The following is a 23,117-nucleotide window of genomic DNA, read 5'->3' on the forward strand; positions in this document are numbered from 1 at the left end:
TTCTGAGGGGAAGAAGAAGTGGAAAGAAGGAGAAGATAAAAGACGACAGCCACAACAAACCAATGAAAATATCCCAACAACCACTACCACCATTGGAACATTAATGACCATACTTGGGAGAAGCGTTGAAAGTCGCATCCAAAGCTTAACCAGAGTAATAAACATATATATATATATATATATATATATATCATGACCACCATTTTGAGCAACCAAGTTGAAAGAAACTTGGATATGGCTGAGAAAATTGTCAGTGCATCAGTGTAGAAGGAGGTGAATCAGAGTAGACTTCAACAACATGAAGAGAAAGAAATGACCAAACTCTTTCACATAAAGATATAGGTCAAGAAGACAAATATTGACTCTCCATTTGACTTAAGATTATAGATAAATCTCATTGAAGTAGAATTGGTCAACAAATTGGGATTGGAATTTTGTGATCATTTGAGCCCATATCGATTAGGATGGGCAAATAAAGATGCAGAGTTGAAAATAACAAAATAGAGAAAAATTAGATTTACCATTAGTGATTTTTTTATTGATGAAGTAGAACTAGATGTAGTTCTCCTTGATGTATGTGGAGTCATGTTTGGAAGTCTCTACATGTACATGTGAAATGCAATATTCATGCGGAGAGCCAACCAGTGTCGACTTGTCAAGGATGGAAAATCATTCACCATCAACACACAAAGGCAAGTTGAATATTTCACTGATAAGTGCCAACCAAGCCAAGAAATTGATCAATTACAAGTATGTTTTATTGTTTTTAAAAGAAAAATAGTTTGTAGAAAAGTAAATAAGAGGCATGGCATCCCTAAAGGGGTGTACTAAAAAATTGAAACAAAAACTGGAAGAGTTGTTATAGGCATATAGGGACATGCTCCGAGAGCCTAAAGGATTACAAACCAAGAAGGAAGTGGAGCACAAAATCCAACTATTTCCAAACTCCCCACTACCAAACATTGGGTTGTACAAATAATCTAGCATAGAAGCAATTGTGGTGAAGAAACAATTGCAATAGCTATTGGAACAAGGTGTCATTTCACCGAGTACATGACCATGTGGGCACCCATCATCATTGTGCCAAAGAAATATGGGTATTGAAAGATGTGTATTTATTATACGGCATTGAGAAAAATCACACTCAAGAACAAGTATCCCCTTCCCAAGATGGATGATCTACTAGATCAATTGCAGCAAGTGAAATAATTCACCAAGTTGGACTTAAAGTTTGGATATCACCTGGTTTGAGTCAAAGAAAAAGATACCCATAAAACCACCTTCAAAACTAGGAAATGTTTGTATAAGTGGTTAGTAATGCCATTTGGCTTATGCAATGCACCAACTACATTTATGAAGTTATTGAATGACATACTATGACTTTTTATATATTTATTAGTTAATGTCTATCTAAATGATACACTGGTATACAACGCTACTTGGAGGGAGCACATCACACATTTGACATAGGTGTTGGATACATTAACGAAGCACCCACTGCTAGAAAATATCAAGAAGTGTGAATTTACACAACATTTTTTTGTGTATCTAGAGTATATGGTAGGTGGAAGAGAGATAAGGATAGATCCTGCCAAAATGGAGGGCATCATGAAATAATCATTGCCTACTAATGTTTTTTATATTAGGAGCTTCATTAGGGAAACATAGTACATGAGAAAATTCGTATCCTTGTTTTCAATGGTAGCAATGCCACTCCATGTTATAATAGCAAGTGGCAAGAGTTTCAATGGAGAAAGGGTCAGTAAAGGGCCTTTGAGGAGCTAAGAAGAAGATCAATAAAGGACCAGTTTTGGCATTACCAAACTTGCAGCTTCCCTTCGAAGTGGAGACAGATGTGAGTTGGTGTGTTATGAAAGCGGTCTTGATGCAAAGAGGAAGGCCTATATGCTACCTTGCTAAACTATTTCATGGGTTAGTTCGTAACTACCCTACCTATGACAAGGAGCTCTATGCCATCGTGCAAGATATGAAAAAGTGGAAGCACTATCTGATGAGAAAAAAGACAAAAATCCACACAAATCACCAACCATTACAATACCTATAGGCCTAGAGTAAGCTACAATATACTCGGCATTACCAGTGTATGGGGTTTGTATAATAGTTTCATTTAGTGATAGATTGTAAGAAGGGCAACACAAACAAATCGGTCGAGATGCCTTCAAGGCCACCCACATCAAAGATCGCATCTTTGGGAACAATAATGCACATGGAGCCAATCACCCATGACGTATATAGAGAGACATATTCAAAGGATGAGGACTTAAGGAGGTGTTTCAGTGGTTGTAGAACCAAAGTCATGTGCATTATGCTGATAGCACCATTCACTACCATATCTAAGACAAGTTACTCTACAAGTTGGATAAGTTATGTGTTCCTAAGGTGAGCGTTTGTAGTTGATCAGAGAGGCTCACACCTCCAAGGTTTCAAGGCATTTTAAGGTAGGGAAGACATTAGTAAACTTATAGAGGTATGTGTATTGGCCCAAGATGCAAGAACGGGTAACTAGGTTCATAAGAGGATGGATGTTTTGTTGTACCAACAAGCCTAGTAATAAGAAACGTGGCCTATAGCATCCCTTACCTATACCCACTCATCCCTGGGAAACATTTCCATGGACTTTGTGGGATATTTACCAACAACTAGGAAGGGAAATGACTATCTATTCATGGTAATTGATAGGTGTTTTGATATCATGTATAAAGACCATCATTGGCTAAAAAGTGGGTTGGTTGCCAACAAGTCTCCCATCTTCACATTTCATTGGGACTACCTCCCATAGCTTGTTGTAAGGAGATAGCTATAACAAAGAGGACTAAATCAGAGTGACGACCCTCGCCCTTTACGTTGTTACATTTTGTCTGTACAATTTAGGCGATAACAATGTTTAAACATAACATTATTATATTAGAGATCTTATAATTTTGTAATAACACAACACTGTTTTTTCCAAACTATAAGAATCAATAATTTATAAAAGAAAACCTTTTTTTTTTCCAAACTATAAAAATCAACCCTTTATAAAAAAAAATGACCTAAATTAAACTCGCATCAAATTTATTGACCATCGCTATACACCCTATAATATATGCAATAACATGCATATCATCTATGCTAAAATTCCATGACTCAACCTTGGACAGAACCATCTCAATAGAAAAGTGGTGACTATTACTCAATGAATTCATCTAGTTCATCAAACTAACACATTCTCAAGTTTCTCCCCATTAAGTACATGTTTTTGATAACATTCAAGCAAAAAGCAAGGAAACATAACAAAAAAAATCAAACCATCCTTCCTTCACATTTTGGAAGGAAAAATTTTGAAAGGTATCAAACAAACATAACAAAAAAAAGTCAAATGCATATCCTTCCTTCACGTTCTGGAAGGAAAAATTCTAGAGGGTATGTAGTATGCTATATGCAACAGCATGCAGATCATCTATACTAGGAATTTCGTGATTCAACTTTGGGCAGAGGCATCTCAATAGAAAGGTGGCAGCGATTCCTTAATGAAATCATCTAGTTCATCGAACTAACCCATCCTCAAAGCTTCTGCCCATTGAGCATATGTTTTTGATAACATTCAAACTAAAATTAAACCAAAAAAAACAAAAAATCAAACTATTCAATCTGTGCTTCTTTAACATTTTGGAAGGAAGATTACTCAAGTGTATCTACATATAATATTTTTATGTATCCAATACCTATGCTTCTTTCACATTTTTCAGAGGGAAATTCTCAAAGGTATCTAGTGTATCTAGATATCACATCTTTATGTATCCAATGTCATAGTTTTGTAATGATTTTGTACCAGCATAGATCCATTTTAAATAAGGATCTAATATGAGCCGATAGGGATACAATTTCTTCATGTGCAAATTTTTTTATGAGTAAACATTATTTAAATAATTTGTATAGTTTTCTTTTTAAGATTTTTTTTTAAATCTTTATTTTCGCCAACATGAGCAAAATTTCAATTTTGATGACAGACAGACAGCATTACACATCATACTAAGCTGTAGAATAAGCCTCTTGGCTCAACAAGGCCATTTTTTCCAACTACGTCAAAAGAAAATAATATAACATTTTTATGTATCCAATATTATAACTTTTGTAACCGCTATTTTTTCTAAACTATGAATAGAAAGAAAGTGATACTTGTTACACTAATCAAATTTATTAACCACCCATATAAAGAAAGTGACGTTTACACCAGAAATCAAAATTATTTACTTCCAGAATACTAAAATAGAATATAAAATATATGCAAAAATCACATCTCAAAAAAACGGTGGATACTCTTTCAAGCAAGCCAGCTTGAGCAAACAAGACCATTATTGTCATCACTCTGGGCCAACAAAACCATTGCTGACATGGCAGAAGAAAGTGACGTTTACACTAGAAATCAAAATTATTTACTTCCAGAATACTAGAATAGAATATAAAATATATGCAAAAATCACATCTCACATCTCAAAAAAACGGTGGATACTCTTTCAAGCAAGCCAGCTTGAGCAAACAAGACCATTATTGTCATCACTCTGGGCCAACAAAACCATTGCTGACATGGCAGATTTGAAACCCAAGGGAAATTAACAAATTCACACCCCAACATTCAAGTAATACGACCACTTTAAATTCAAGCATTGAATAAACAATTAATAATAAAATTGAAGGTAGCTTGGGTAATAAGCCTCATTCAAAGCGTCGAACGAATATTTTGTAAATGAACTATTTTATTTTTAAACACATTAATGCCTACCAATGACTCAGCCTATGGAAATTACCAAAAGTCCTCTCTTCCAACGACTCAGCTTATTGAAATTATTAAAAGTCATCTCTAAGTTAATAAGAAGTAGAACATTAATGACTTAACCCTATATTAGTAGAAAAGTATTGAAAGTATTATCATATGGTATTATGATAGGTCTACCAACAGAAATCTTCCGTCACTAGTACTCAATCAATTATATTATTACAAAGTTGTCAATCACGAATATTCTTTTCCCACGGAAATATCTACAAATTGCATATGCATTTCAATTTTTAAATGTGCCCCACACCACTTTGTTCCTTTTACCAAGTATGCTGGGCACTTCAGTGGTTAGCATGCACAAAAACTATGACAGATAGATAAACCTTCAAGGTCTTAAATGAATACATTTCTGCAATGTTTGCTAACCTGAACATTAAACCAAATGTTCAATGAACATCAACAACGCGACACGTTCAAGCTAAAAGTCAACAGTGTAAAGAAACAAATTATACCTCTCCCGTACCCAAGTTACCAAAGAGATCTTCGCGAGGGCAGTAAATGAATCCCCGTGATTAAACAGACGGGTATAACAGACAAAGACCTTGTATGTACGGAAATAACCAAAACACAAAACAATAATGACATGGTAGTAAAATTGGTATTAACGCATAGGTCACGAGTTTGATACACATTTAACTCGTGCTGGGAGATTATTGAGGGAGATTGTTGGACATTGGATAAGTTCTCTCCCCCTGTTTAAAGACATGGAATAACTTAGCTCTTGTGGATCTTCATCTCCGACAATCAACTAACACTTTAGGGTTTTGGTTTAATGACAATCATGATTCCCGACAAGGGGTTATGGGTCTGTCACACCTCTGTTGTGCAACTCTTGTGACAAGGGGTTATGGGTTTGTCACACCTCTGTTGTGCAACTCTTGTTACAAATCATGATTGTCATTAGACCAAAACCCACAGGTATTAGTCAATTGATCACATCACTAGAGATAAGGATCCACGAGAAAAAGTTAGTTCATCTTGTCTTAAAGTAAAACCATAATGATTGCCTAGCAACAAAGAAACGTGAGGGCAAATTGTAAAACACGTCCGCAAAAGGCATAATAATTGGAATTTCAATTGTAATATTGCAATAGCATTGGAATTTCAATTGTAATATTGCAATAGCAAGGATCTTAACAGAGCTGCAGAGCCCTAAAGTAAACAGCAAGTCTGAAAGTAAAACCATGGCGATTGCCTAGCAACAAAGAAACGTGGGGACAAATGGTAAAACACGTGCATATGCAGCGAAAGGCGTAAAATTGCAATAGCAGGGAGCTCATCAGAGCTGCAGGGCCCGAAAGTAAACAGCGAACACTAGATTGCAAAAACCATGGCAAGAAATGAAGACGAATGTCCACTCTAGTGGATTCAGCAAACAGGAATAAATTATTATAGGCTAAGACTTTTGGAGAAAAACAGAGGAACTTAAGTTTCAATCTGAATATTATAACGAAGCTGTATATGTCTGAAAAGTAAATAACAAAATAACTATCTGGCATTGGAGAAAAGACACTGCAATAGGTTAAAAACACAAGGAACGTGCAGAAAAAGCATAATAATCGAGTACAGAGATGTAGTTTGACAGTACTAAAACAAGAAAGTTTTGGCAAAGAAAATTTGGCATTCATTTTCAAATTTTCATTTAACCTAACAACTCACTTCCAATTCTTCCTGCTGGTTAAACTTAAAACCTCGAACAATCACCCTCTATTACATATCTAAAAAAATCACCTAAAGAACAACAGAAACTGTAAAATCTGGCAGAAATTTTGTAAAATCTAGATTACAGCGGTCAAGCTTCAGGATTTTAGATGTCCCATGGGTTTCTGGTGATGCTGAATCCATTTCCACCATCAAAAAAATTATTTAAACATTCCTATGACTGGATTTTTTTGTTTAAAAAGAAAACAAAAACAAATTCTGACCAAAAAAATGGCTTTCTAGGCAAAATTAATTGTGCCCTCAGTAGACAAAGCCTAATTTTAATAACAACAAAAACAAAACCTAAATTTAATAACAACAAAAAGCCTTATTTTTTAGTCTACTGTGGAAACTAAAGACTTGTTGAGCTATCTCTCTGCTTTGTAATATTTTTCAAAACACGTGCTTCAGAAGGATGTAAATAACGAGGGCAGATTTAAAGAAACATCACAAAACATTCACAGGCCGGAACAGAGCCATTGCTCTTATGTTACAAGTACACGAATATAAAACACCTCCATTCACATGCATAAATTCCATATATCCACTGCAGATAACAAGTAATAAATGATTGAATGACATACAATTTCTTTTCTTATTAGCCTTTCCATCACAGTGCATCTGGAACACATGAAAAACTGAAACATTACACCAAAATAATCTCCCATCCCATATGCATTCATGAGACTTGAAATGTACATAAAATATATTTTTGCAAGACGGTCTCAACAGAATACAAGAACGTATCGAAATGTGTTTGGCATGAATTATTTTACACACAAAAACTGAAGGGCAGTTGATCCGGCGAATACAAACTAATAGACACTTGATTATGAAACTTAACTCCTTAAAATTGGTGCAAATAATCAGGGCAAAATTGTTTGGAAAAAACAAACAAAATTTTAGCACCAATGATCTTGTGCTTGCCTTTAACATAAACTCCACAATATCTAACCAGCTAAGCAAAAGATTTCACAAACTCCACAATATCTAACCAGCTAAGCAAAAGATTTCACAAACTCCACAATATCCAACCACATAAGCAAGAGCATTGAAAGATCCAAACCAATACTGATTTCTTGTTTTAACCTTTTTCAACTCTTGCCTCGGTAAGTACATCTAAAATGCAAAAATGAATAATGTGAAATATTACACCAAATTGAAAACCCTCCATTCCACATCTGTCTTGTAAGACTGGCCTGTACATAAACTGGTATTCACGAAAATTCTTCTAAATAGAAATCCACAAATGCATAAAAATTGAAAAAAATAGAAATCCACAAATGCATAGAAATTGAAAAAATAGAAATCCACAAATGCATAGAAATGTGTTTCAAAAGAACACATATAGAACAGAAAGACCAGTACATCCAGCCTCTAAATTTCAGACATGCAACCAATGTAGACACTTATTTATGACAATGGACTGATCACACTGCACATTAATTACAAGTAATCTACCTTTATCCAGTTAAATGCTGTCACCTGGAATGGACTGCTTAAAATGGTAAAGAACAGATATTGAGGACAGAAGTAAACACATCCAAAAAAAAAAAACATTGGCACCATTGATCTTGTGCTATCTGCAAGGAATTGCATGATAACTTTCACATCACCTAAACGATATTTAATAACCTGAGAAAGAATTAAGGGAATCCACACCATACTACTTATTTCCTGTTTACCCTTTTCATCTCTTGCCATAGTAAGTACATCTGAAATAGTAAAATACATGAATAAAGAAGGAAAATATTACACAAAATAAGAAAAACTTTTGATTCCGCATCTGCTTGTAAAGCTGACATATTAAAATTGGCTTTCTTGAAAATCCTTCCCAAATAAAAATTCACAAATGCAAAGAAAAATGATTCAAAAGAACATTTTCTTACATATAAAACACAAGCAGTACAGTCCAGCCTAAATAAATTTCAGACATACAATCCATACAGGCACTTATTTATGACTGGACCTATTAGTTTAGACATATGTTAGAAGATCACACTTAGGATTCTTTACCTATTGGTTTAGACATATGTTAGAAAGAATTCTTTTCTTAAGTATTGCCTAAATAAATTTCAGACATACAATCCATATACACACTTATTTATGACTGGACCTATTAGTTTAGACATATGTTAGAAGATCACACTTAGAATAAATTAGATGTGACCACCTTTATCCAGTTAAATGATGTCATCTGCAACAGACACTCGATTATGATACTGGACTGCCTTAAATGATGTCATCTGCAATAGACACTCGATTATGATACTGGACTGCCCAAGAATGGTATAAATTTTGAGATAAGTAGACAATTCAAACAAAGTTTTCATTGTAAAATCTAGCACCATTGATGTTGTGCCATCTGCACAAAAATGTACTACAACTTTAAAAATAAGCTCCACAATATCTACCGGACTGAGCAAGAATTAAAAGATTCCACACCATATTACTGATTCTGTTACCCTTTTTTTCTCTTGCCATAATACGTACAGCTAAAATACATCCATATAGAATAAAGAATATTACATCAAATTAGAAAACCTTCATTTCACATCTACTCGTAAGACTGACAGTTACATAAAATAGCTTTCGTGAAAACTCTTCTCTATTGGAAGCTCAAGAAAAAGGTTCTAAAGGCTCATCATATTACATATAAAACAGAAAGACCAGTACATCCAGCCTAAATAAATTACAGACATTCGCCTATTTATAACAGTGGACCTCTTAAGCCTAGACTTCCGCGTTAGATGAACACGCTTTACATTTAATAAAAAGTGATTCACTTATATACTGCTGAATGATGTCACCGTGAATGGCATCCCTGTAAAATATGGCAAGCTGCTTCTTCAAAGATCACATGCAGGACTTTATTTAGAACATTAAAACCAGAGGTGAAAAAGTTAAACCTAATCCAAAATAAATTTGCAGATTAAATCACAGTAGCACCGTCAAACTGAATTTTTTTTTTTTTAACAAAGGAAAATTCTAAACAAGTTCCCTATTAGACGAAGGCATACAAAACGAAGCCATAACAAGTCTCCTTGATTCTTACATAATTACTAATTACTGTTTACAGGCAAGAGATTCAAGGCTAATTCAATAAGCTGAATCGGAAATAGGCACGGCATCAAAACTCCAAAGCTGCAAGGCGTTCTCACCGTCCGGAAACGAAGCGTCACCAATACCCACACCCTGCAACGACTGATCCAGGCCCTCGAAATACGGCATCTGGAACAACCAAGGATATGATTCCAAAGAAGGCAAGTCCTCAGAGATCTCCAACTGTGAACTTTCCTCCAATTTAGGGGATTTTTCGGCAGCGACGCCATCTTCAACACTAGGAGATTTGTTCAAACCATTATTAAATGGAGGAAGCAGTACCTCAGGGCTGCCTGCTGAAACACTGGTCGCAACCGGCGTAGACATATCAGCAAAATCATACTGATCAGAGTCGGCTTCGGCTTTTGGTACAGAAGATATTTCAGGGGTTTTCACTTCTGTAACCCACGAGATATGGGATCTATCAGCAGACACGCTGCTGGTGTCGGACTCGAAGGAATTATACCCTTTTCGTTTATGTATGTTTTTCATCGGTTCGAAACTCGCAGGCTGGGGTACCAGATTATCGACCTCGGAATCATCGAAATCAGAAAACTCAGTGGAGTATGCAGGCAACGCTGAACTTGACTGTTTGGCGGCGAAGTTTCTATTGCAGATGGCATGTAATGGCGATATGGGGTTTTGATACCCTAGATCATCATAGCTAGGGTTTGGGGATTTCTGATGGAAGTTGTATTGGGCAATCGAAGGGTTCGCCGTTTTGAAACCTTGGAAAAAGTCAGCCTTTGGGGTAGTACATGATTTTATTTTCTTGCTGGACTCTTTCTTCGAACCCTTGGCATTATTACTTTCCTTCTTAACGGAGGGTGGTGGCTCATCAACAAAATTAACTTTAGCCTTCTTACCTCTGATCTTTCGTGCAGCTGCATCATAAGCCCGAGCAGCTTCCTCCGCCGTATTAAAGGTACCAAGCCAAACCCTAGCGCCTTTTCTCGGATCCCTGATCTCTGCAGCCCATTTCCCCCATGGACGTTGCCTGATCCCTCTGTACAAATTCTTCCTCTTTCTCCCCGCGCTCTTGGCCGCCGGTCCATCAAGGCCCCGAGCTTTAACACACGATACAAACAAAAATCAATAAAAAATTGCTCTGAAAATTAACAGAAAATTTATAAATAAAAAACGGAGAAAAACGTTCAGCTGGCTCGCCTAAAGGAAGCTCGAAACCCTTGGTGGGGGATATCGGCTGCTGCTGCTTCTTCTTCTTGTTCTGATAGCTCTCCTCGAAATCGAGGAAATCGTCATCGTCGAAATCCTCCTCATCGTCATCGACATTAACGCTGACATCAAAGGACTCCACCGCAGCACCTCCATTAATAAACTCAGAGAACTTATCAAAATCGGGCCATATATCCCTGGCAGTCACCCGGCGGCCTCGGCTCGCAGGGGGTATTATGAAGTCCGAGATGATAGCACCTCCACACATTCTTCTTTTCTGTTAAACTCTAAAGCAAAACAAGCGTCGTTGCCTGCTTACAGCACTCGAAATCGCAACCAAATAGCGTCCTCTCTCAATTACGTGAACCCTCAAACTTCCTCACTGGAGAAAACGTTGGAGTTGGGCAGCGATTTTGTAGCCGCTTCCAGATTCTACGAATTACGATCGACGGCGGGAATCGTCCCGTATACTCAAAGACTTGCGACGCCGATATTGGAAATCTCTGGTCCGTGATGGATTTCCCCATCCTCGGGCAACGCCGGTGAAAGGGTCTTTTCTTTTAAAAAATAAAAAATAAATTAGAAAAAAATAAACAAAACGCATCTTTAATTAATATAAAATAGACTAGAATCCACGTCTTTTTGAGGTCGGAGATCGACTGATGTCAGACTAGGGTAAGATACCTCGTGCCTGACAGACGCCCCTGCCATCTGGCATCTACGTAGATACATGCATCTCCTGCGGGACCCAAGCCCCTTGCCACGTCAGCATACATCCCAGGCCCCACCGTCGGAGCCGTACTTGTCGGTGGCCCGCTGCCTTGTCGTCATGTGTTGCGCAGTCGCTTTCGTATTTTGTCGTTAGCTGGGTCAGCGAGAACAATAATGGGAGGTAACCGAGGCAAGTTGACACAGGCTCTGTTTCTGTGACGGGATTCACTGAACAATCATTCATTGATTTCCAATCAATGGGGATTGGGTGAGGGTTTCCCCTTGCGCGCCGGTGCAGAAAAAAGGACAGGCGTTTTGGTGGGGCAAGACCCCACCCACTTTTGGCTCCTGTCATGCATATCAGGTTCGACGTGGCCCTTTTCTGGGTATCGATTTTTCAAGGGTGAGCACCTACCATACGCGTAGTTTAACGAGGTTGCAAATTTGCCCATAAAACAATGGAAGTCTCGCACGATTTTGATAAAATCTAGTAGAAATTTTAGGAAATTCTTGTTTGTGATGGTGATAATTCATTTCCACTATCAAAAATAAGATTCAGTTAGGATCTCAAATTTTTTAAGAAAAATGAATCAAATTCTAGTTATTTTTTTTATCGTCCGGGCAAATTTCCCGCCTCGATTGACACGAAGCCCCTACCATATCTCTAACACTTGTCTCCGCCTTTTCTTTTCATGCATGCATTGCTTACGAGCGATGGTTGATTTTCTAGGGCGCGGTCTAATTAATAAATGAAATGGTTTTTATTGTTTGCACTAAGCTCCGCCAATCTTGGTGATAGCATTTCAATGGTGGGCAGCGCGTTCCTTCATTCAATATCGGCGTTGGTCATGACCCGGCCAACGTAATTCAAAAATACAAAAGAATGATATTTTCTTTCCATGGAAAAAAAATCATACTTCTATTCATAAGTATGAAAGAAAATATGTTTTGTATATACACACTAAAGTGTGCATTCACTAGGATATTAACCAGATCTTGTAGTGGCATTTATAGTGTCAAAAAAACAAAATAGATAACCTTATCCTGTCATAACAAGTTCTTACATTTTTTGTACATTAGCGATATAAATATAAAGTCTGATATAGTGATGTCAAATCCAACATCCTCTAACATTGACAAAAGTATAATACAAGATACACAAAAAAAAATGTTGTGAAGCATCCAAACAAAAATAGCTTTGAAAAGTCTCAAAAATTAAACATGATATGCAAGAAGGAAATCGCCCACGTAAGGCCTGTCGAAAAACTAGTAATGCTCCACTCCAACTATTTCAGTTACTTGCCATAACCCTTTATCCATATGCAAGCCCTCTTTAGAAAGCATGTCAATGTCCCCATTTTGTTCTTGTAAACATACATGCATGTAAAGAAATTAAAACATGATTCAATCTTAAGATCCTCCAAAATACAAACAAGGGATATGTTCTAACACAATGGAGTCTCATTGACCCAATTCACCACTAGCAAAGAGCCACCAAAAAGTTGAAGTTGATCACACCCTTTCTCTTGAACAAAAGCAATAAGAGATTTGCATGCTAACAGCTCTGCCCAATTATTGGTACCCTCTACCCAAGCCCCATCTTGACATAAAAAGAAGGATGCTTTGTTAAATGAAGAACAACCCAACCCCCCGTCCTCCCCACGCCACAAAGTGAATCCTCCCCTTGAGAGGCCCCATTGAAATATCCCCAAGGGATATTGACATTCGGGTTTTCTCATAACATAGTTCTACCACAAGTTGGCACTTTTGACAAAGGGTAATGTGAAAGAATAACTAAACCCTCGACAACTATCTTTTTTTGGATAGAATGATTTATTTTTGAAAATTTCTTTATCGTTGGCTAACCATAAGCCCCAACTAATAATGAGGGGAAGGGCTCTAAATGGTTTTATGGCCCTGGTCTGAACCCAAGCTTTCCAAATCTCTTCAAATAAGATACCCTCTCATTTGCAATTGTGGCCTAGAAGTGTACAACAAGTCGACCATACTTGTCATATGAAAGAGCAATGTATGATCAATGATCTCCTCACTACCTTTACACAAAGCACATCATCAAGGACCAATCTTATGTCTATGAACTACATTGCATCCCATGTAGGAACTTTTTTCCCCAATGATACACTAGACCAATAAGTGAGACTTTGAAGGGCATTTCAACTTCCAAAATACGCTCCACCACCAAAGAATCTCAACATTTTGTGCTAGAACATTTAAATGAATATTTAACCCAACTTAGGTGTATCTATGCCATGCGGAGCTCACGCTCAAACCAACTCATCCTCTTTGTCATTTAATCTAATGTGAAAAGAAGACAAAGCATCCAAGTATCTAGACCATTCCAACCGAAAAAACACTTGAAGATTTAAATTTGTAACAGTGAACCAACTTTGATGCCAAAGGGTAGTCTCAGCACGGTTATTAATAGGAGCAATTCTAAATATCCTTGATCTCTATTAATGAGAGTTTGTGACATTATATGTCTATCACCACTCCCTAGCCAAGGATATGAGCCCAGCCTTAACTTCCATGCCACAGCCAAAGCAATCAAAGCAACTCCATTTAAAACAACCATCCAAACAACTAATATATTTTTTTATAGTAATTTTTAGAGTTTGGTAATACAATTTCTAATAAAATTATGATTTCTTATTATTAAAAATACATTTTTAAATATAAAATATATTCAACCCACTAAAAAACTTAAACTTTTTAAATATTTAAATTTAAAAAATTAAACAAATTTAAATTTATTATTCTTAAAAATTAAACAACATCACTAAAACAAATTTGGTAATACAACTTTTAATGAAATTATCCTTTCTTGTTATTAAATATATAAAGTAACTCAACTTTCCAAAATAAAGCAAACATGACAAAAAAAAATATCAGGAAAAAAAAATTCATCTATTAGTTTGATTGGTCAATCTCTCTGAACCGTTACGGTTCAGTTGAAATTAAGAATTTTAAATTCTCGAATAATTTTTTATAAATCAATCGTGACATTTTACACAGGGAACGAGCTCTGAATTCATTATTTATGGATTATCAAAACATTTTTTTCCCAAAGGACCAATTTTATAATCTATTGATTCCAAATATGAGCTGTATCATGATAAGGGAAATTTTCCAAATAACCAAAGGAATCTCCTACTAACTCTGACCGGCAGAGGAGATTGATGACAGTCGCCATGAATGCATGTATACTTCGCTTTTGGATCAACTGGTCCCTTCACACCTATTTTACCTCCATAAAGTTTTTATGATATGATAGCTTTTGGCACATGAAAAGTTCGCTGGCCGTTGAAACAGCTGCATCTCATGATGTCAGCAATAAGTAAAAACTGTGACGATGGCTTAACACTGTGACATTAGCAATTTGGAGTCCATACAGTGATAGCTCAATACTGTAACAATAGCTCAAAATATATGACTTTGATGCCTGAATACTGTAGCAATGTCTCTAACAAAAGTTCAAAATTACTGACTGTGATATCCGAACACTTTACTAATATCTCAAATCTATCTAGGTTTCAAATTTATGTAGGTCATGTGGTTCAAGTGAGCGAGGATAGTTTGTTGTTTTCTGAATATCGTGTTATGATATGTTTGTCTATGTAAAATAATTATCTATTTTATTTTTTCAGAATAACAATTTGTTGTTTTCCTATTTTCTTCTTTATCTAAATTTGAATATCGTGTTATGATATGTTTGTCTATATAAAATAATTATCTATTTTATTTTTTCAGAATAACAATTTATTGTTTTCCTCTCTATCTAAATTTGAATATTGTATTTATTTATTTATTTATTTATTTTTATTTTTTTTTTTTTTTTTTTTTCCGAAGGTGGCAAAACCTATCAAACTCAGGTGTCAAACCAACAGTGAGGACAGCCATCTCTGGCTGCTATCCGCGAATGTCGGTTTGACTCATCACTGTTATCAAGGAAAACCACGCCACCTGTAATAACCCGCTGGTGGTCCGTAAGGGAGCAGGCTTTCACTCCTGCCAGATGCCTCTGGGTCTTGGGCCGTTAACCTGTTTCCTTACGTCGAGCTCTTAGCCAAGCAAAAGCAGTTTTACGGCATACTCCAGGCCGAAATTTGAATATTGTATTTTTTTTTCCGAAGGTGGCAAAACCTATCAAACTCAGGTGTCAAACCAACAGTGAGGACAACCATCTCTGGCTGCTATCCGCGAATGTCGATTTGAATATTGTATTATAACATATTTGTCTATATAAAATAATTATCTATCTTAATTTTTCGAAATAATAAATAAATATTATTGATAAACATAACTAATAACAACAAATTAGTACAATAAGTCACATAAAAAAATCTTAAAATCTATAACTTCAATCGTATCTCAGAATTGTTTTCGAAATAGCAAATAAATGTTATTCATAAAGATAATTAATAACAACAAATTAGTACAGTAAACCACATTAAAAAAACCTCAAAATCTATGACTTCAGCAATAGCTCAGAATTGTTTGGACCCTCATTTACAACACCTGTAAAATGTTTGCAATCTTATCTATACGGTAATTTGATCTCAGGTACAATTTACTTTTAATTATATATATATATATATATATATATGGGAAATTTATTCCTTAATAATTATGAAGGAAAGAAAAAATGCAGGAGAACAGGCCAGATGAGGTTGATGCAATCGGATCTTTATTTGTCCTATTGGGATTTGATTTCTTGTGAAGTAGGGTCACTGGGTTATATGTGTTCAATTGATGGATATCTTTTCCTACTTCTTCACAATCAGTTAAAGTTATTATTAAAGTTTTAAATAGTTTATTAAAATTATTATATTTTATATTTTAAAATAATTTAATAAGTAAAGTGAATAATAGTTAATTGAAAATATGTGTTTTTTTAAAAAGTTTGGAGAAGGATAGGGTAAGTATATTTTAATAATATTTTTATTTTAATTATGTAGAATTAATAATATTTTGGAGTAATTTACATGTCTAGATCAAATTTTCTAGTTGTCACTATAATACCAACTATAATACCAAGAGTACATCTATTAGCTTACAAGTTATTTAGATTTTAGTCATTAAATTACTACATACACTAATTTGGCCTAGGTCTTGTTTATTGGATGGAAGAAGACCAATCCACCCACAATGGGATGTTGCCAGTTTATTAGATGGAAAGTGTCATAAACAAGGGGATCTCATACACTAATCTGGCCTAGGTCTTGTTTATTGGATGGAAGAAAACCAATCCACCCACAATGGGATGTTGTCTATTTATTGGATGGAAAGTCCCATAAACAAGGGGATCTCATACACTAATCTAGCCTAGGTCTTGTTTATTGGATGGAAGAAAACCAATCCACCCACAATGGGATGTTGCCTATTTATTGGATGGAAAGTCCCATAAACAAGGGGATCTCATACACTAATTTGGCCTAGGTCTTGTTTATTGGATGGAAGAAGGCCAATCCACCCACAATGGGATGTTGCCCATTTATTGGATGGAAAAAGATCGATCCACCCGCAATGGGATGTTTATCACTAGGATTGTGCGAGCTTGGGAAATTTAATTCCCCCAAAGTGGCTTCCATCCTCAACCACTCTCCACAAGGTTTGAACCTATGACCTAGCGGGGACTAAATCCCACGCAAACAAACCAGTCTACACCTTATGGGTTAAAATTAGATTATCATTTTAATATGTGTTATTAATTGGGTTTATTTTTATTAATTGTGAGGGATGATTTTTTTTTTGTAAATAAGCTTATTTCTATTAAACAAATACCATATTACATAATTTTTTAAAATCCTTTTGTCGCAGTCTACTAGATTGGAAACCAAACCAATGGAAAAAGTTAATGTCTTTTGTCCCAAATGTCCATATACTAATCAGATACATACAAAAAGGTCTATTGACCAAGACTTCATTATGCAAGACATTATGCCACATTACTAGTAAATTCCAAGTGAAGTAGAAAAACCATAAGTTAACTGAAACCATCAAGAGGATGTGGAAATATCAATGGTGCCTGGAATGGTTGGATTGACTAAAGGTGCAAGATTTGGTTTGTTGTCGAGTTATTCCTTGATGCAAACTAGTTCTTCATGTTCTTCATCCCTAGTGGGGTTTCTCGATCTTCGTTTATTAGATTGATAAGTCACAGTCTCCAATCCTCCATAAGTGTTTTTTCCGGCTTGCCAAAGATGAAGTTGAATGTCATTGCATCCCAAGTTGGCCAAAAGGTTCACTATCTTATTTCCTATTCTCGTGACGTGAGAGGGCATCATGACTGGAATCATATGGATCAGATGGTTAATATGTGTGATATATTTTCCCAATCTCCAGTTGTGGCAATTTTTTCAGGAGAAGCTTCATTGATAAATTTATTTACTGTTGAGATGACCAACTAAGAATCACCCTCCACAATCAACCTAGAGAAGCCTTGCGATGATGCAATAATAAGGTTAGCCTTTAAAAATGCAAATATGGTTGCATTGTTACTTGAATGTCCCATACTATCTGTGAATAGAAACATTGGTTGCCCATAGTTGTAACAAAAGATTCCTCCTAGACCAACAAAACTTAGATTTACTTTAGATGCCCTTTCAAAATTAATTTTAAGGAATCCCTGTGAAGGAGGACTCCAAGAAGTCGAAGGATTAGAAGATGGGCTTCTTGATGGTAAAGAATCGATAGAAAGAATTGAATTTGGGTAGGAAGCATAACAATCATTCCGTATGATTGGAGATTATGCAAAATCACAAGATGTCGAATGACTTGGAAATGGATTTCTTGAAGGTAAAAAATTGATAGAAATAACTAAATATGGGTTGGAAGCATAACAATCATTCATCACAAATTGTGGTATCCAAACTGTGAGGAATGATTGTTATGCTTCTTACCCAAATTCAATTACAAAAAGTAACATAATAAGTTAATATCAAATATATTATTCTTATAACTTTAGAACTTATTGTTTTACATCCTTGAATTCTCAAAAATATCTTACAAGAATGCTTTGTTACTTGAAAAAAATAAAAAAGGGAACAAGTAAATAATAGTAAATATTATTTATAAAGGGAACAAAGTAAATAATAGTAAATATTATTTATAAAAAAAAATTATGATTATGATAATGGTTAATATACAGCGGAACCTCTTTTAATTAGCGGAACCTCTTTTAATTAGCGAAAATTATAAAGAATTAATTGATTTGATGTTTTTAATTTTGTTTGATTTTCCTAATTTAACATTATCTCTATTACAGATGTTTTAAAATTAAAATTTAATAAGAAATTTGCACATTCTTGAAATGAAAGTATCGAGATCATCATGATTTTAGTAAGGGGCCAACTTTATAGTGGGGGGAGACCTCACTTTTGACCTTTCTCTCATGCATTTCTTGTTCCACATATGCCTTGTTATCTTCCCATTAGGATTTGATTTCTTGTTAAATGGGGTTATGAGGTCATACATCATTGATAGATACACGTACTTAGATTTGATTCTTTGTTAAATAGGGTCATTAGGTTATGTGTAAATAATTCTCACATGGATATCATTTTTATTTTTTTATTTTTTTGGTTATAACTAGTGCATGATCACTATTAAACTTTGAAAAAAACATTATTGAAAACTAATATGAAAGTGATAAGGTTTATCTTTTTAAATATTTTTAAGAGTTATTTAACCAATAAAGTGAATCATAATTAAATATCATTTTTATGATAATAATTAATATTTATTAAATCAACTAATTTATGACATTTTAAGAAATTGATAAAAAAATAGATATAACTTTTTCCATTTTCATTAGGTTTCCATCATTAAATATTTGTAAATATTAAAAATGTTATAAATATTATACAATTTAGATTTAATAACAAAATATCAAAATCATTGTGGTTTACATAGAATTAAGAAATAAAGGTCATAAATGTTCTTATAAAACCTTAGACCCCACTTTTGCCACTTTTTTCATGCATTCCTAGTGTAGCATGGTTATTCACAAGGTTAATAAACATTACTTCATCAAAATTTGACCCCTGGTTAAGTGGGGTAATTGGGTTATATATTGTTAAGTGATAAGTGGTGGGTGTCCATTATTAAAATTTAAAAAGTATATTATTAATTGATAAAAGAAATATAGATATGAGTTTTTCTATTTTCATTAGGTTTTCATCATTAAATATTTGTAAATATTAAAAACGTTACAAATATTATACAATTTAGATTTAATAACAAAATATGAAAATCATTGTGGTTTACATAAGAATTAAGAAATAAAGGTCATAAACTTTAGACCCCACTTTTGCCACTTTTTTCATGCATTCCTGCTGTAGCATGGTTATTCATAAGGTTAATAAACATTAATTCATCAAAATTTGACTCTTGCTTAAGTGGGGTAATTGGGTTATATATTGTTAAGTGATAAGTGGTGGGTGTCCATTATTAAAATTTAAAAGTATATTATTAAAATTAATATTATGCTTATAGTGTTAACCATCCCCTAAGATCATTAAGACTTATCTAACAAACAAAGCAATTAATAGCATATGTTATTTCAAATGTCATTTATCTACTAAATTAACTTCGGCTTATAGCTTATGTTATTTCATATATCATTTCTCTACTAAATTAACTTTGGCTTATAAAGCTTTAAGAAAATTTACAAAAAATTGATTGATTTGAGTTTTCCTAATTATATTTGATTGTCATGAGTTAACAATATCAATACAAAGGTGTTACAAATATTGTGAGTTGAGATGATAATAAAGAACAACATGGTGGAAATGCAAGTACCAAGGTCATTATGGTTTTCATAAGGGTGAATGACGCAGGAGGTTGAAAAAATGAGGTAATAATCGGAAAATAGTCTAATGGTTAACTTTATAACCAATCAGCTTCAATTAAACTAATTTTGTATGTGGCTTTCTTTTTCCTAAGGGTCCCGCTTAACTTTCTAATCACCACCAGTCCCACTTAACTTTTCCTCAGAAGCGAACGCTTTGATCTGCACTGTCGATTTCACCTTCCAGATCCAATGGCTATCGTGTCGTATCACACGCCAACTAGCCGTTCAATCACCACAGTCGATTGACCCCGCTTGATCCAATGATCATCGCGCAATCTCGCGCAGACTCTAGCACGGTCGCTACCAAATTGAGAGCACGTGAGAAAAGTTGTTTTGGCATGCTACGTGTCGAGTGCTAAGGCTAATCGCGCGGACTCGGAACAATACTACTTACCACCTTTTGAGCGCGTGAGATACCACTTCCCACTCATCAAATACAACCCACGTGCTTATTACTTAACTTTAAGAAAGACGCTTTAAGTAAGGTTTAGCGCTTTAGCCCCAATATTAACCTTAAACACGAATCAACAACGATTAACGATAAAACACATAAACAACTATGATTTATAAATAATACATTTAAACAGAGGAAAATACTCAATGAAGTCTTTGAACGTCGATACACATATATAAATGACCTTCTGCACCAGGATTAACACGCAACACCACTCTTCATCCTTTATTCAATAAAATATAAATTATAGAGTCTTGGCCCTCTCGGCCCGATTACAACGGTTTCCTAACCTCTGTTCTATCTCAAACCCTATCTCTGTCACTCAAAACTCTCGCTTACACACTCTGTTCTCAATCATCTCTATCCCCATCATTACATTCTTTTTCTCTTTTATGAATCGAATCCTATCCTAACTGCATTAACAACTCAATCCCTATTTTAATCAATCTAACAATTAAATCTCTATTCTCAAGCTTTGTTACACACCTATACTAACAACTTATCTCTTAGTCTAAAATAATACAATATTCCAATTATTACAATAATGAAGTAAAGATCATTTTCGAGAGGTCCAACCCTCTCTACTAAAACTAACTATGACCACTGAGGTCAATGATATTCATATCATTTTAGCCACAACATGTGAACATACAATCACATTGCTGGCTAAGTCCAGATGCTCTTGCATTAGACTCCCGGGGAAGAAAATAATCATCCCTCAGACTTTCAGGGTTTACTCCATACTTTTGCAACTCTGCTATTGTTAACCAACTAGCATCCTCCACTGGTTGTCCCTTCCATTTGACTAAGTACTGAAAATAAACCTGTCCTCTAGTTCTTTTGGATACTCTTTCCTCCAAAACAGTTTCCACCTCTTTCTTCACTGTCTTTGGCATTTGTTCTTCCCAGTTTAAATTTTGAACTTCATCTTCTATAGGTTCCTTCTGTAGTTCTGACTCGGTCTCTTTGTATGGATACAAATCTGTAACATTGAAAATAGGTGATATTCCAATTCCTTCTAGCAATTCAATTTCATACGCATTAGTTGAAAACTTCCTCACAATTCTGCATGGTTCTATCCTTTTCATCTTTAGTTTATTATAGGTCCCAACAGGAAATATTTCTTTTCTCAAGTATACCATCACTAGATCTCCCACTTGGAATTCATTTTCTCTCCTCTTCATATCAACTCTTTGTTTATATTTACCACTGCTTTCCTGCAATCTGTCTTTGACATCTTCTTGTAGTCTCTGCATCTACTCTGCAAACTCTTCAGCTTTTGCACTTCTTGTCTCCTGTTTACCCAAATTTCTGAGTTCATACACACCTCTTGGATTCATTCCAAAAACAATATGAAATAGACTCATTCCAGTACTTCGGTTTGGAGTGTCATTATAAGCAAACTCAGCTTGAGCAAGTGCTAAATCCCACTGCTTAGGATTTTGAAACACTAAACTTCTCAATATGTTTCCCAAGCTTCTGTTTACCACTTCAGTCTATCCATCTGTTTGAGGGTGATAGGTTGAACTAAAACTAAGGTTGGCACCTAGTTTCTTCCAACGATTTCTCCAGAAATGCCCAACAAACTTTGTATCCCTGTCAGACACAATACTTATAGGCAATCCATGTAACCTTACTACTTCTGAAAAAAACAGATTAGCAATATGTGTTGCATCACTAGTCTTTTTACATGCAATGAAATGTGCCATCTTGGAAAATCTATCTACCACAACATAAATGGAATCATTCCCTCTTTGAGTTCTAGGTAACTGTAAAACAAAATCCATACTAACTGCATCCCATGGTCTATCTGGTATTGGAAATGGTTGGTACGATCCTGTATTTTGGCTTCTCCCTTTAGCATGCTGACATATCCTGCACTTCTCAACAAATCCCTTAACATCAGTTTGCATCCTTGGCCAATAGTAAAAAGCATTTACTTGAGCAATGGTTTTGTCTTGTCCAAAGTGACTAGATAATCCTCCACTGTGTTTCTCCTTGTTTATGTTTTCCCTCATAGAACATTTGGGAATACACAATTTGTTACCTTTAAACAATAATCCTCCTTGGATAAGATAATCTAACCACTGACTTCTGTTATGAATTGCTGGATTTTGTACAACTGCATAAATATCTTTGAATTCTGCATCTTCTTTATACATATCAACCATTTCTTCAAATCCTACAATACCAACTCTTAATTCTTGTACAATGAAATTTACCCTTCTCAAGGCATCAATAACTTTATTCAACTTACCACTTGT

At 35.0% G+C, this 23,117-nt stretch overlaps 1 protein-coding gene across 1 annotated transcript; it reads right to left on the reverse strand.

Annotated features, from left to right (window-relative positions):
- Positions 1-9,515: 9,515 nt before the first annotated feature.
- LOC149175343 (ethylene-responsive transcription factor RAP2-2-like) lies at positions 9,516-11,332 on the reverse strand. The gene is made up of 2 exons (XM_089419614.1): positions 10,808-11,332; positions 9,516-10,707 (listed from the first exon to the last, which is right to left on the reverse strand). Exons 1-2 carry the CDS (start codon positions 11,082-11,084, stop codon positions 9,638-9,640), a joined length of 1,347 nt encoding a protein of 448 aa, XP_089275740.1. The 5' UTR covers positions 11,085-11,332; the 3' UTR covers positions 9,516-9,637.
- Between the last annotated feature and the right edge of the window lie 11,785 nt (positions 11,333-23,117).

This window comes from Pinus tabuliformis, chromosome 4_1 (assembly GCF_031772625.1).
Source record: "Pinus tabuliformis cultivar Carrire ecotype Pingquan chromosome 4_1, CPIR1, whole genome shotgun sequence".
Lineage (NCBI taxonomy): Eukaryota > Viridiplantae > Streptophyta > Pinopsida > Pinales > Pinaceae > Pinus > Pinus tabuliformis.

Excerpts from the sequence above, each read along its gene's own strand:
- LOC149175343 (XM_089419614.1), bottom strand. The coding sequence starts at position 11,084 with ATGTGTGGAGGTGCTATCATCTCGGACTTCATAATACCCCCTGCGAGC. Across the intron at positions 10,708-10,807 it reads GGGTTTCGAGCTTCCTTTAG|CTCGGGGCCTTGATGGACCG; the intron begins GCGAGCCAGCTG and ends CGTGTGTTAAAG.